General features: G+C 41.4%; 1 protein-coding gene across 3 annotated transcripts in view; it reads right to left on the bottom strand.

The window, feature by feature from the left end:
• Positions 1 to 260: 260 nt before the first annotated feature.
• plrg1 (pleiotropic regulator 1) overlaps positions 261 to 14,678 on the bottom strand; it is a 106,843-nt gene continuing 92,425 nt past the window's right edge. For all 3 annotated transcript variants that reach the window (XM_072255857.1, XM_072255859.1, XM_072255860.1), the window contains 7 exons: positions 14,480 to 14,629; positions 14,277 to 14,378; positions 13,299 to 13,401; positions 12,886 to 12,994; positions 12,572 to 12,711; positions 6,446 to 6,639; positions 261 to 424 (listed from right to left, as the gene is read on the bottom strand). In XM_072255857.1, coding sequence (XP_072111958.1) covers positions 365 to 424; positions 6,446 to 6,639; positions 12,572 to 12,711; positions 12,886 to 12,994; positions 13,299 to 13,401; positions 14,277 to 14,378; positions 14,480 to 14,629 — 858 coding nt within the window. In that variant the 3' untranslated portion in view covers positions 261 to 364. The remainder of the gene's footprint in view (positions 425 to 6,445; positions 6,640 to 12,571; positions 12,712 to 12,885; positions 12,995 to 13,298; positions 13,402 to 14,276; positions 14,379 to 14,479; positions 14,630 to 14,678) is intronic.

A 14,678-nucleotide genomic window follows, 5' to 3' on the forward strand; every position in this document is an offset into this window, starting at 1 on the left:
TATGTTTCCTCAGTCCTGACGAAGGGTTCCGGCCCAAAACGTCGACTCATCGTTTCTGACTGATGCTGCCCAACCTGCTGAGTTCATCCAGCGTACTGAAAGTGTTGCTTTGTTCTCCATTTCAGCCTTGTCGATTTTAGAAAGATTTTGTGCAAAATAAATTTACCCCAAGATCCCTTATAATCTTTTCTAACTTTTTAAAAAAAGATTTTGATTTTTACCTCATTATCTGCTGTCTCATTATATCACTATATGCATCGTCAGATTTGTACAATTTATTATAGGATACAATGTATAACCAAGATAAACTAAATTTGAAACATTTCCAGCCAGATGGAAAACAAAACTGCAAGAAATGAAGTTCTTAAAATCTCTTCCTTTTGATGATCTCTGGTTTCCAGTTGACAGGGTGGGTTTCTTCAGTCTAGGATTTAAAAAAAAAACAGAATATTACTCCACCAGATCAAAGAAATATATTTAAGTTAAAACTCTGCAAATTTTAAGGCTTTCCTAGCAAAATGCAACATTACAGAATGATTTGCCCAACCCAACAATGACCAATTGAAAATATAAGGTTCATGAATTAGTTTATCATGTGATACTCAAATAATTAGAATACAGAACAGTACAGGCCCTTCAGCCCACAATGTTATACCGACCTTTTAACCTGCTCTAAGATCAATCACATGCTTCCCTCCAACATAACCCATTTTTAGACCACAAGATATAGCAGCAGAATTAGGCCATTTGCCCCATCGAGGCTGTTCCACCATTTCATCATGGCTGATCAAATTTTCCTCTCAGCCCCAATCTCCTGCCTTCTTCCTGTATCCCTTCATGCCCTGACCAAACAAGAATCTATCAATCTCTGCCTTAAATATATATAGATTTGGCCTCCACAGCTGCCTGTGGCAAAGAATTTCACAGATTCACTCTCTGGCTACAGAAATTCCTCCTTATCTCCATTGTAAAAGGACACACATCTATTTTGAGGCTATGTCCTCTGGTCTTAGACACTATCACCATAGGAAACATCCTCTCCACATCCACACTATCAAGTCCTTTCACCATGATAGGTTTTAATTAGGTCACCCCCCCCCTTTCTTCTAAATTCCAGTGAATACAGGCCCAGCACCATCAATGCTCTTCATACAACCTGCCCGTCCTCTTATCTTTATATCGTCTGCAAACTTTGCAGCAAAGCCATCAATTCCATCAACCAAATTATTGACATATAATGTAAAAAGAATCGGTCCCAACACAGACCCCTGTGGAACACCATTAGTCCCTGGCAGCAAAACAGGAAAGGCTCCCTTTATTCCCACACGTTGCCTCCTGCCAATCAGCCACTGATTTATCCATGAAAGAATCTTTCCTGTAATACCATCAGCTCGCACTTTGTTAAGCAGCTTCATCTGTTGCACCTTGTCAAAGGCATTCTGAAAATCCAAGTGCAGAACATCAACCAATTCTCACTTGTCCATCCTGCTTGTTATTTCCTCAAAGAATTCCAACAGATTTGTCAGGCAAGATTTTCCCTTGAGGAAACCTATTTTATCATGTGCCTTCAAGTACCCCAAACTACATCCTTAACAATCAACTCCAAAATCTTCCCAGCCACTGAAGTCAGACTAACTGGCCTATAATTTCCTTTCTTCTGCGTCTCTCCTTTCCTGAAGAGTGGAGTGACATTTGCAATTCTCCGTTCTTCTGGAACCATGCCAGAATCAATTGATTCTTATAACCATATAACAATTACAGCACGGAAACAGACCATCTCGGTTCTTCTAGTCCGTGCTGAACTCTTACTCTCACCTAGTCCCACCGGCCTGCAATATATAACCATATAATAATTACAGCACGGAAACAATTCTTGAAATAGCATTACTAATGCCTCCTCTTTCAGAACCCTGGGGCATACATCATCTGGTCTAGGCGACTTATCTAACTTCAGACCTTTCAGTTTCCCAAGAACCTTCTTTCCAGTAATTGTAACTTCACACACTTCATGACCCCGGACACCTGGAACTTCCACCATACTGCTAGTGTCATCCACAGTGAAGACTGATGCTAAATACTAATTCAATTTGTCCATCATTTCCTTGTCCCCATTACTACCTCTCCAGCAATTTTTCTAGCAGTCTGGTATCTCACTCTTCCTTCTCTTTCACATTTAAGTATCTGAAGAACCTTTAGGTTTTGTCTTTACTATTACTGGCTAGCTTACTTTCGCATTCCATCTTTACCTTCTTAATGACTTTTTAGTTGCTTTCTGTTGGCATTTAAAAGCTTTCCAATCCTCTTAACTTCCCAATAATTTTTGCTTTATTGTATGCTCTCTCTTTGGCTTTTATGTTGGCTTGTTAGCTATGGTTGTGACACCTTGCCTTCTGAATACTACTTCCTCTTTGGGGTGTATATATCCCGTGCTTTCTGAATAGCTTCCATCCCTGCCAGTGTTCTTTTACAATCAATCTGGCCAACTGCCTCTCATGCCTCTGTAATTTCCTTAACTCCACTTAATACTGATACATCTGACCTTAGCTTCTCTTTCTCAAATTTCAGAGTGAATTCAATCATATCATGGTCAGTTGCCTCTAAGGGTTCTTTTGCCTCAAGCTCTCTAATCAATCCTGGTCATTGCACAACACTCAATCCAGAATAGCTGATCCCCTGGTGGGCTCAACCATGAGCTGTTCTAAAAAGCTGTCTCATAGGCGTTCTACAAATTCCCCCTTTTGGAACCCGCACCAACATGATTTTTCCAATCTACCTGCATATTGAAATTCCCCTTTTAATATGCATTTTCTCTCTCCCGTGGTAACTTGTAGGCCACATTGTTTGGGGGTCTGTATACAACTCCCATCTGGGTCTTTTTACCCTTGCAGTTCCTTAGCTCTATCCACAATAATTCAACACCTTCCGACCTTATGTCACCTCTTTGTAATGATTTAATCTCATTTGTTACCAACAGAGCCAATCCTTTCAATACAATTTGTATTCTTGGATGTTAATCTCCCAGCTGCTTGCAGCCATGATGCCTACAACATCACACCTGCCAATCTGTAGCTGTGCTACAAGTTCATTGACCTTATTCTGTACACATTCAAATACAACACTTTTAGTCCTGTATTCAACTTTTTTTGATTTTGTTCACCTTTTACATTGCAACTCATCCTGCAGACTGCAATTTTGCCTTATCATCAACCTCTTCTTGCTAACACTCTCACTACAACAATCACGAGGAAATCTGCAGATGCTGGTTCAGGCAACACACACAAAATACTTGTTTGTAAACCAACTATCTCATCTTCCACACTACCACTCTGGTTCCCATCCTCCTGCTAAATTAATATAAAACCACCTGAACAACTCTAGCCAACCTGCCTGGAAGGATATTGGACCCCCTGGATTTCACGTGTGTGTGGTGCGTGACCAAGTGGTTAGGGTGTTGGACTAGCGATCTGAAGGTCGTGGGTTCAAGCCTTGGCCGAGGCAGCATGTGTGTCCGTGAGCAAGGCACTTAACCACACAATGCTCCAGTCTACCCAGCTGAGAATGGGTACTGGCAAAAATGCTGGGGGTTAACCTCGCGGTAGACTGGCGACCTATCCGGGGGGGGGGGGGGTCTTGTACTGTACTCTCAGTCATTTCACACCACCGGCCTGATGGGCCACAAGGCTCATGACAGACTTTAATCTAAAAAATCTGGGTTCATGTGTAACACATCCATTTTATACAGGTCATACCTTCCCCAGATCCATAAATCTGATCCCCCACCCATTGCACTTCCTCAGCCATACATTCATCTGCCAAATCATCCTATTCTTGCACGTGGCACAGGCAGCAATCCAGAGATTACTACCCTGGAGAGCCTGCTTCTCAGCTTTCTACCCAGCTCCCTAAAATCTCTCACCATGTCATTGGTGCGAATATGTACCAAGGCTTCTGGCTGCTCACCCTCGCCCTTGAGAATGCCATGGGCATGATCTGAGACATTCCCAATCCTGGCACCAGGGAGGCAACATACCATCTTCTGGGTGTCTCTATTGTGGCCACAGAACCTCATCTCTGTTCCTATCAACACTGCAGTCTTCTTCACCTCTCTGCTCTTCTGAGCCACAGCACCAGACTCACTGCCTGAGACTCGGTCACTGTGTCTTCCCTCACCCCCCCCCCCCAGTAGGTTGACCCCTCAACGGTATCCAAAGTTATATACTTATTATTGAGGGGAACAGCCACAGGTGTACTCTGCACTGGCTGTGCATTTCTTTTCCTTGTCCTGGCAGTCACCCAGTTACCTGACTCCTCCTGCAAGCTAGGAGTAACTACCTTCCTGTAGCTTCTATCTATCACCTCCTCATTCTCCGGCATGAGTCAAAGGTCATTGAGTTGCAGCTCCAGTTCCTCAATACATTCCCTCAAGACCTGTAGCTCGGTACAGTTGGTGCAGATATGTTTCCCAGTCTCCAGTCTCCCATCTCCCAGACTTCCCACACAATACAAAAATACTGCCCCTGGCTCCATTCTCACTATACTATGCTAGATAAGGAATGAAGAAATACGAACAGAGTGAGTAACTTACAAAACAATCTACCTCACTCAAGCCTGATCTCACCTACGCCTGATGAGCCAAACCCACTCTAACGACCGAGGAATGGCTGCTCTGCTTGCACTGGAATTATTCTCACTGGCCCTTTCTAATGGATCCCTCTTGCTGATCACTCCTCAAATGAGAAAACTGCTGCGAAATATTGCCTTCAAAATCTTGATCGCCACCCTGATTAAAAAGTAGCTCTTTTCACACACCCCCTGGTGTGGACTGTACAGCCCAGAGAAAACTGGTTGAAAGCTCTGCTTTTTAAAATCTTGAATGTTTCTATTATCCATGGGCTTATCTAAGACTTTCGGATGTGCCCTAAGGTACCACGCACCCACCTGACATCCCCCCAATCATCTTAGAAACACACTGATTTTACTTCTTCCGCTCTGGGGAAAAATGTCTCCGACTATCCACTCTATCCATGTCTCTTATTACCTTGTACACCTGTATCAAGTTTCCTCTCAACCTCCTTCACTCGAAGGAGAAAAGCTTGAGCTCTCTCAATGAATCCTCATAAGACATACCCTCTAGTCCAGGCAGCATCCTGGTAAATCTCCTCTTCAAACTTTCTAAAGCTTCTACATCCTTCCTATAATAAGACAAACAGAACTAAAAACAATACTCAAAGTGTGGTTTAACCAGGATTTTTATAGAGTTGCATCATTAACTCATGACTCTTGAACTCAATCCCCTGACTAATAAGGACCAACATACCATCAGCCTTCTGAACAACCGTATCAGCATGCACAGCAAATCTGGGGGATCTATGGACATGGACCCCCAAGATTCCTCTGTTCCTCCACACTGCCAAGAATGCTGACATTAATCCTGTTTTCTGTCTTCAAATCCAGCCTTTCAAAATGCATCACTTCACTTTTCCAGGGAGAACTCCATCTGCCACTTCTCAGTCCAGCTCAGTACCCTGCCAATGTCCTCAATGCAACCTACAACAACCCTCTATACTATTCACAACTCTGCCATTAGCATGAGGCCAGAACAGATCCCTGTGGAACACCATTGGTCACTGACCTCCAGGCAGAACGTTCTCCATCTACAACCACACTCTGCTTCTATTGACAAGCCAATTCTGCATCCACACAGCCAAAATTCCCTGGATTCCATACCTCCATACTTTCTGAATGAGTCTACCATGGGGAACTTTATCAAACACCACATCCAGGACTCTACCTTGCTTAGTATAATTGTCAGTCATAGAAAAGTACAGCACAGGCCCTGCTGCCCATCTAGTCCATACCAAACCAATTAAACTGCTTATTCCCATTGACCTACATCAGGACCTACATTCCTCCATATACCTACATTCCATGAACCTATCCAAACTTCTGTTAAACACTGAAATACAGCTTGCGTGACAGCTCATTCTACTCTCACGACCCTCTTTGACTGAAATAGTTTCCCCTCATGTTCTCCTTAAACTTTTCACCTTTCACCTTTAACCCATGACCTCTGGCTGTGGTCCCACCCAACCTCAGTGGAAAAAGCCAGCTTGCATTTAACCATCTATACCTTGTAATTTTGAACACCTCTATCAATATATCATTTTATGCCACATTGTTGACTGAGTTAGAAATTATCCAACTCTTTACAAGTATTATTCTAAACTTTGCACTTTTTTTCTTTCTGCACATTACAAATTGGATTAAGTTTCTGGCACATTTTTAGACAGGTGATAAGGCCGTCTCTATTCCAGTAGCTTGATTAAATTGGATGAAGACAACATGCTATTCACACGTAACATCTGGTCATAAAAACATGATGAAATCCAGTCACAAAAAGTTGATATTGTTATTCCTTTTAGAACAAAAATACGTTAATACATACAGCCATGTCATCTTCCTTGTAGACTTTGATTGTTTTATCAGCTTCTGCCGTAAGTAACCTGCTTTCTGACTGGTCAAAGGTGCATGCAAAAATCCCAGATTCACTATCCAAGGAACCTGGCTGCACAGCAGCATGTATTCGTTGGAAGTTGTACCCAGTTCTCCAGTCCCAAAGGTGCATAGTGCCATTGTCAGCTGTTGATATAAATTTAAAATAACAATGTATTAAGCATGCAAATACATGTAACAACATAAGGATGTGCAATTGTTTTTTTGTGACTTACACTATCTTGTTCAGTGTGGTACAATTCCTGTGTGGTAGCTGATGACACCATGCATCATTATGTTCTTGGAAAACTACCATTCTTAAAATATTGCAATGTCAACATTTTGCTTAACAGTTAATTAAACAGACATAGCTTTAAATTAATACAGACAATGGAAAAGACCTACTCATGTTAATTTTACAGTGCAGGTAATAAGCAATTTCTATATACACGCACAAAGGTTGGTTTCCTGAGAGTTGTCTGTAAGCAAACTATTCTGTATTATCAGAAACATCTGTCTTTCCATAACTGTATCATTCTGGAAACACTTACTATTTCTTTAATTTCACTGCATATTCACCCTAATACTGTACTGATAGACTACTTTATTAATGCAGTGAGCTTAACAACTTCTCAAAAATCATCCAAGACTTAAAGCCTTTAAGATCCAGATGAGGAGAACACCACTGTTGCCATTGCTGATGTTTCTCTCTTCGGAGCGGGCTGTCCTGTCCACAAGTGTCCGAGGTCAACTTTCTTAACATGAAGTGTCCCTGGATACTGACAGGAGCAGCGAATCCAAGAAGATTAGATTATGAGGACACGCAGTCCTCTTTTATTGTCATTTAGTAATGCATACATTAAGAAATGATACAATGTTTTTCCAGAATGATATCACAGAAACACATGACAAACCAATTTAAAAACTGACAAAAACCACATAATTATAACATATAGTTACAACAGTGCAAAGCAATACCACAATTTGATAACAGACCACGGCATGGTAGAAGTCTCAAAGTCTCTCGAAAGTCCTATCATCTCACGCAGACAGTAAACCTCCAGCGCCGCAAACTTCCCGATGCAGCATCCTGGAAGCATCCGACCACAGTCCGACTCCAAGTCCGTCCGAAAACTCTGAGCCTCCGACCAGCATCTCTGCCGAGCGCTTTGACCCCAGCCCCGGCAACAGGCAATAGGCAAAGCCGAGGATTTGGAGCCTTCCCCTCCGGAGATTCTCGATCGCACAGTAGCAGCGGCAGCGAAGCGGGCATTTCAGAAGTTTCTCCAGGTGTTTCTCTGTGCTTCTCATGACTGTCTCCATCAAATCCGGATTGTGCACGGCCCCCTAGTTAACACATATGATATCATTCGGAACGGCCACCATCTTCTCCTCCCTCCTCAAATAGGCTGCTGATAGTTGAGAACATACCATGTTGCTTAAAAGGTCTTTTGGTGTCAGCGACCAGGGAAGTAAAGGTGCTCATAATGAGGTCCCATTCAAGGTCCAGACTGTTCTTCATAGGAGGGAGATCCTGTACAAGATCAAGATTCTGTAGACCTTGGGCCAGATCTTCAGATAGGAAATGTTGCGTGACTGTTGGATGCAATCTTAGAAGTCTGAGATTAGACTGCGCCAACATGTCTTGTTCTGTGTTCAGCATGTTGACTGCTTCTTCTGCACTAGAAAGTGACTGAAGACCATCATCAACACAAACATGTCTCTATGTACCTCTGCGCTTCAGTACTGAATATGTTCTCTCCCTCGATTGCTGTCCTCTTACGGTCATATATTGCCACAGGTGGTGAGGGCCAGTTACCAAATACATGAAGTCCAATGTGGTATTCCACAATTTCCTTGCCCAGTTGATGATCAAAAAACAAGAATCTGAGGTAGTCTCATAGTCATACTTTATTGATCCTGGGGGAAATTAGTTTTTGTTACAGTTGCACCATAAATAATAAATAGTAATAGAACCATAAATAGTTAAATAGTAATATGTAAATTATGCCAGTAAATTATGAAATAAGCCCAGGACCAACCTATTGGCTCAGGGTGTCTGACCCTCCAAGGGAGGAGTTGTAAAGTTTGATGGCCACAGGCAGGAATGACTTCCTATGACGCTCTGTGCTGCATCTCGGTGGAATGAGTCTCTGGCTGAATGTGCCCAACCAGTACATTATGTAGTGGATGGGAGACATTGACCAAGATGGCATGCAACTTAAGACAGCATCCTCACCGTCAGAGAGTCCAGTTCCATCCCCACAACATCACTGACCTTACGAATGAGTTTGTTGATTCTGTTGGTGTCTGCTACCCTCAGCCTGCTGCCCCAGCACACAACAGCAAACATGATAACACTGGCCACCACAGACTCGTAGAACATCCTCAGCACCATCCGGCAGATGTTAAAGGGCCTCAGTCTCCTCAGGAAATAGAGACGGCTCTGACCTTTCTTGTAGACAGCCTCAGTGTTCTTTGACCTGTCCAGTTTATTATCAATTCGTATCCCCAGGTATTTGTAATCCTCCACCATGTCCACACTGACCCCCTGGATGGAAACAGGGGTCACCGGTACCTTAGCTCTCCTCAGGTCTACCACCAGCTCCTTAGTCTTTTTCACATTAAGCAGCAGATAATTCTGCTCACACCATGTGACAATGATCCTGTCTCACTCAGAAATTGGGGAACATCTGTTCAATGTTTGCCATCACTGCGATGGACTCAGTTCTGAGGCACTTGAGGACTCTGAGCAGACTACTATTGAAGTCTGGTGCCATAACAGCACATCGTTCAGAAATATACCTTTGACATTTCTTATTTGTGCAGGCTTCTGGGGGAGGGAAACACCAATGTTGGGCAAATACCACTTTGCTGAAATCTTGTGGAGGAGCTGGTTCAGCATGAATGTTCTTGAAGAATCTCCCAATGAACTCCACATAATGATCTTTCATTTCTGGTTTCCTTTTAAATGTGTGACTAAAGGACTCTGTTGTTAGGTAGGAGTTGTTGTGGAGAGGAGAAAGGAAGAGGAGCTACCCAACTGCTTGACTTGTTTTTGCTAAACCCTTTGTTTGTATTTCAAAGGAAGATCTCATCTTCAATGGAAGGGGCCAGCTTATAATCATGCTCTAAGTGACAGAAAATCAGCTTGTCTGAATCTGGTTGACCAAAAGTATATCATGGTATTTGGTTTGCTTACCTACAAACTACACTTTCATACAATGCCAGAAAGTATATTGTGCCTAAGAGGTGTGTTGCCAAGTATGGAAGCGCTTTCAGGGGGCATTGACAAGTATGGAAGTGTTTCAGGGCTAAAAAAGGTTGGGAAACACTGCTCTAGAGTAATTTGATGGTATACTGTTGAAATATATTGATTGCTCCTTTAGGAAGTGTGGCCAATCTACAAGTGTTTTCCTGAATCCTCTGCATTTCCTTAAGGAGTCAGATTTCTTATGGACAGGGCATTATCTATTGGGGAGTTTTCTACCTCAGTTATATTGACTGTGATAGGGGTTCTGGTTTCCCATATTTTTGCTGGAGACCTCTCTTTGAAAGACATGTTACTAGAAGTTGAGAGCATAAAACTAGGGTCATTTCACATTTCTGCTTGGCGACAGATGAATTCACCAAGAATGAAAATGGTGGCAAGATGCTTTGGTTTATACCTGACTATAGGGTTTATTCTTCCTGCTGTCAGTACGAGTAAATAATCGTTGTTTTTGTGACTTACAGTTCAGACATCTACATGCTCCAGTAGCTTCTGCAATTCTTTGAGGGGGGGTCTGGAAAATGATATCAAGTCTACTGAAGAGAGATTCTTTGACTGCCTCTGTACAGCCATAGCATTTGTTCAGCCTCCAACTAAATAACTTCCTAAAAAACGCCCAGACAGAAGCTTTCTTCAAGGTTTTTAATGAGAATTTACTAGTGAGACTGCAGCAAAGAAAGTACAGCATTTGTAAACCCACAACTGCATTACTGTGAACTGCCCTAAACCTTCTTGCACGTTGCAGTGCCTCCCCATCAAGCTACTCACAGAGAAGGTCTAGCTCTTCGCTAGGTTTGGGACTTAAGTCTTTCCAAGGCACTGTGAAAGTAATGATTTTCAGGACAGATAACTGACAGACTGGTTGTCAAACACTTTAGTCCTGCTGTGACGAGGTCTTGACGAGCCAGGTACCAAGCCAGATCTATTGCACATACGTGGCTCCTAAATGAGAGCGTTATGGAGACTGGTTTACCAAATATGTGACCTGAGATTTAGTCTGTCCTTATAGGATTGACATCAGTAGCAACTCTGAACTGAAGTCTTTACTGTGATGAAGCTGCAGAAGGGGGTGTTGTGTGGTTTTGCTCCTGTAGACCTTAACTGTCATTATCTAGACTATGTGAAAGGCATGTTTGCTGCATGGCATGGACCACACATGATGACGAACCACATTATGACCTGACTTCCAGGTCTTAGCAATAGACGTTGTTCAGGATGAAAGCCAACATTATGGTCTACAGCGTTCAGATGCATCTCCTGTCCATGGCTAACGCCTTTGAAGAGGAATAGTATGTTCACTCCACTGCCTATACAACAAGCTAAACACCTTCTTCAAAAACACCCAAGACAGAAGCTTTCTTCAGGGTTTTTAATGAGATCTTACTAGTGAAACTGCAGCAAGTAAGTACAATACAGAATGTCGCGTACCTGAATATACTAATACTGTCGATTATTCTTGCTATTGGTGTTAACCAAAGTAATACACATATGCAACACTCCATAACTATGCTTGTTATGCTTGTTATAGAGAACTTGTGGTGCAACAGTAACAATAATAAACATAGTACTCCCTTCAAAATATATCTACAATGTTTACCATTATTAACAAAACTGAAAACCTACAGAATTTGCTATTCGGAGGGCAAATAAATGATAAATTGAATCCAAATGAACACTGCAGGAAATATTAAAATACAGCTTACACACAGGAAGTGACATTCATACAAATTGAGCTGCCCCTCTAGGTAAACCTGTACATCTCCTCATTAATGCAAATATATAATCAGCCAATCACGTGGCAACAACTCAATGCATAAAAGCATGCAGACATGGTCAAGAGGTTCAGTAATTATTCAGACCAAATATCGGAATGGGGAAAAAAATCCAATCTTAGTGATTTTGTCTGTAGAATGATTATTGATGCCATACAGGCTGGTTGGAGTATATCAGAAACTGCTGATCTCCCGAAATTTTCACGCACAACATTCTCTAGGAGTTTACAGAGAACGGTGCAAGAAACAGAAACCATTCAGTGAGTGGCAGTAGGTGAAAATGCCTTGTAATAACCTCTCATTCAAGCTGACAAGAATGCATGCAGAATAGCACCTCTGAACACACATGTCAAACCTTGAAGTGGATGGGCTACAGCAAAAGACCTCACTGCGTGTATATGGTATCCAGTCATTAATGAATACCACAAAATTTACCACAATATTACTATCTTGAAAAGTGCACGAGAGAATTTGAGTAAAGCTAGATTCCCATAAGTCAGGTCATTTGTCACCCTGGGAGCTCCTGTAATTGATCACAATTACACATTTCACAAGATTGTTTTGTGCACTTTACCACACTATCAAAGTTTAATTTATTGAGTTGTAGTGTAGTGTCATAGTATAGAACACAGAAACAGGCCCTTTAACCCATCGAGTCTCTACTAGTCATCAACTAATCCAACATTAATCCCGAATTTTCATCTTCACCAGATTTTGCCATTCATCTATAGACTAGGGGCAATTAACCTAACAACTCATATATCTTTGGGATGTGCAAGAAAACCAGAGCACCCAAAATGAAATCCAAGAGGTGCCATGAAGAATACGCAAACACCAGTCATGGTAATCAAAGTCAGGATTGAACCCATGGTCTCTGGGACTGTGAGACAGCGGTACTACCAACTGCATCACTGCCACTCTGAAGTTTAATTAATCCTGCCCTAACTGTAGCCCAAATATGGGCAAAATATGTGGGTTTGCCTACAGAAAACAATTTCCCTTTTTTTTTTTGCTACTTTCTACCTCTATGGCTTACCTCCAGATACTAGCACGCCATCTGAGTTGACAGCAAGTGCGTTGATGATAGCATTGTGACCGGGTAGATTCTGAATAAAAATACCATCTGGACACTTCCACTGCTTTATATTATCTGGAGAACCAGAAGCAAAAGTATACCTATAATAAAATAAATACATTGATCACGTAACACATGGTTGATAAACATTGTGAATAAATAAAACAAAGTAAAATTCACAATGCCCAATTCTAATCAAAGTAATTATCTCATTCATTGTTCAATCAGACCAAAAATATTCACATATTATAGAAACAATATAGAGTAAGACATACTGTCTTGGATGGAGAATGAGAGAACGAACAGACTTCTTATGATTGGTTAAAGTGACTCTAGTTTTCCCTGCTACCAAGTCCCACAGCCGTATAGTTGTGTCGTGGCTTCCTACAAGAAATAAACAGATTTACTCTAACATTCAGTTTACATAAATACATTAACAATTAAGTAGTTAAGGGTCAGCGCTAATGCAGCAGTTATTGATGTCACTGCAAGATATGCTACTAGGCTAACTGATTTCTATACATAATTCTTTAGGTTAATACAAAAAGAAACAAAGGAGAGTTGATGGGTGTGTGTGGGAGAAGATGTGCAGGAAATTGAGACTGATGGGATTGTTCTGCTAGGACCTGGCATAAACCTTCTACTTCATTGCAAGAATATATTTAAAATTCACATACAGTGCCATTACCTGTAATAATCTGTGGTTCTCCAGCCTGGCACTTCACAGTTGCTACTGTATTTGTGTGCCCTGTTAACGTGTGTACATTTGCTTTTGTTCGAATGTCCCATACCTGCACCAAAAATACCCACATAAGAATGTGCTGCTTTTGAAGGGCATTGTAACAACATTCATTGTTTGGCCAAAGCTATAAATCAGATTGCTGCTGCCTTGTTCACCATTCATAAAGGAAGCATTGACTATCATCTTGAAGAATTCCTTGGTTTTAAATCTGAACAAATGCGTAAAGTCAATAACCTTTTTACAATAAAGTTGGAAACAATGGAATTGAAGACTAGATTAATAGGAATATACAGTGGAAGCTTCATTGCCCATATTCTGTTTTTGGTACCATTGGGATTTAGTGCTGGGCTGGCAGCTTTTCTGAATTATTTATCTTACTTGATCCAATCCACCAAATGCCTTTGACTTAGGAAAAAAATGTCATACAATGGCATAATATTGTAAATTATCCCACAAACCCATTTTGTTTAAAAAGTGCAGGAAACAGGTTCCCAGAAAGTAGAGTAGTGATCACTTTACAGTACCAACGAGCCAGTTCAATTCCTGCCACTGTCTGTAAGAAGTATGTTCATTCTTCCCATGACTGTGTGGATTTCTTCTGGGTGCTCCGGTTTCCTCCCATGGTCCAAAGATGTACAAGCTAGTAGGTTAATTGGTTACTATAAATTGTTCCATGATTAGACTATCATTAAATCTGGTTGGTAGGTTAATTGGTCATTGTAAATTGTCCCGTGATTAGACTATGATTAAATCTGGGGATTGCTGGGTGACGCAGCTCGAGGGGCCGGAAGGGCCTATTCTGCACTGTATCTCAATAAATAAAAAAAAACGTAGGTTCATTTTGATAAATGCTAATAAGGTAGATTGGACAAACGTGATTAATGATCCACTACACTGAGGTGTGGACTTTAGAAAACAACTTACCCTTGCTGTTGAATCTCTGCCACATGTTATCAAGACATCAATAGTAGGATGCAAATCAAGCCCATACACTGCACTTAAATGACCGTGGTAATGACGAATAACCTGAATAAGCAGCAAAAGAAAGTTCAAATGTTCAGAAATTAGTACAATAGGCATTCAGTATTAATAGTTAAATTCAAAACTGGAAACTGCAGCATTTTTACCTTGTTATATTCCAGATCCCAGCATTTCACTTGCTTATCTTCTCCACAGGAAAAAAGATAGGGGCTGCGTGAACTGACTGCCACTCCACGTACAGTGCTGATGTGCCCAGTCAAGGACAGCTTCAATTTACCACTAGCTAGATCCCAGATCTAAGCAACAAAAACACTATTTTTTTTCTTGCTATAAAATAAAGCAACT

The sequence above is a fragment of the Mobula birostris genome, chromosome 4 (assembly GCF_030028105.1).
Source record: "Mobula birostris isolate sMobBir1 chromosome 4, sMobBir1.hap1, whole genome shotgun sequence".
Lineage (NCBI taxonomy): Eukaryota > Metazoa > Chordata > Chondrichthyes > Myliobatiformes > Myliobatidae > Mobula > Mobula birostris.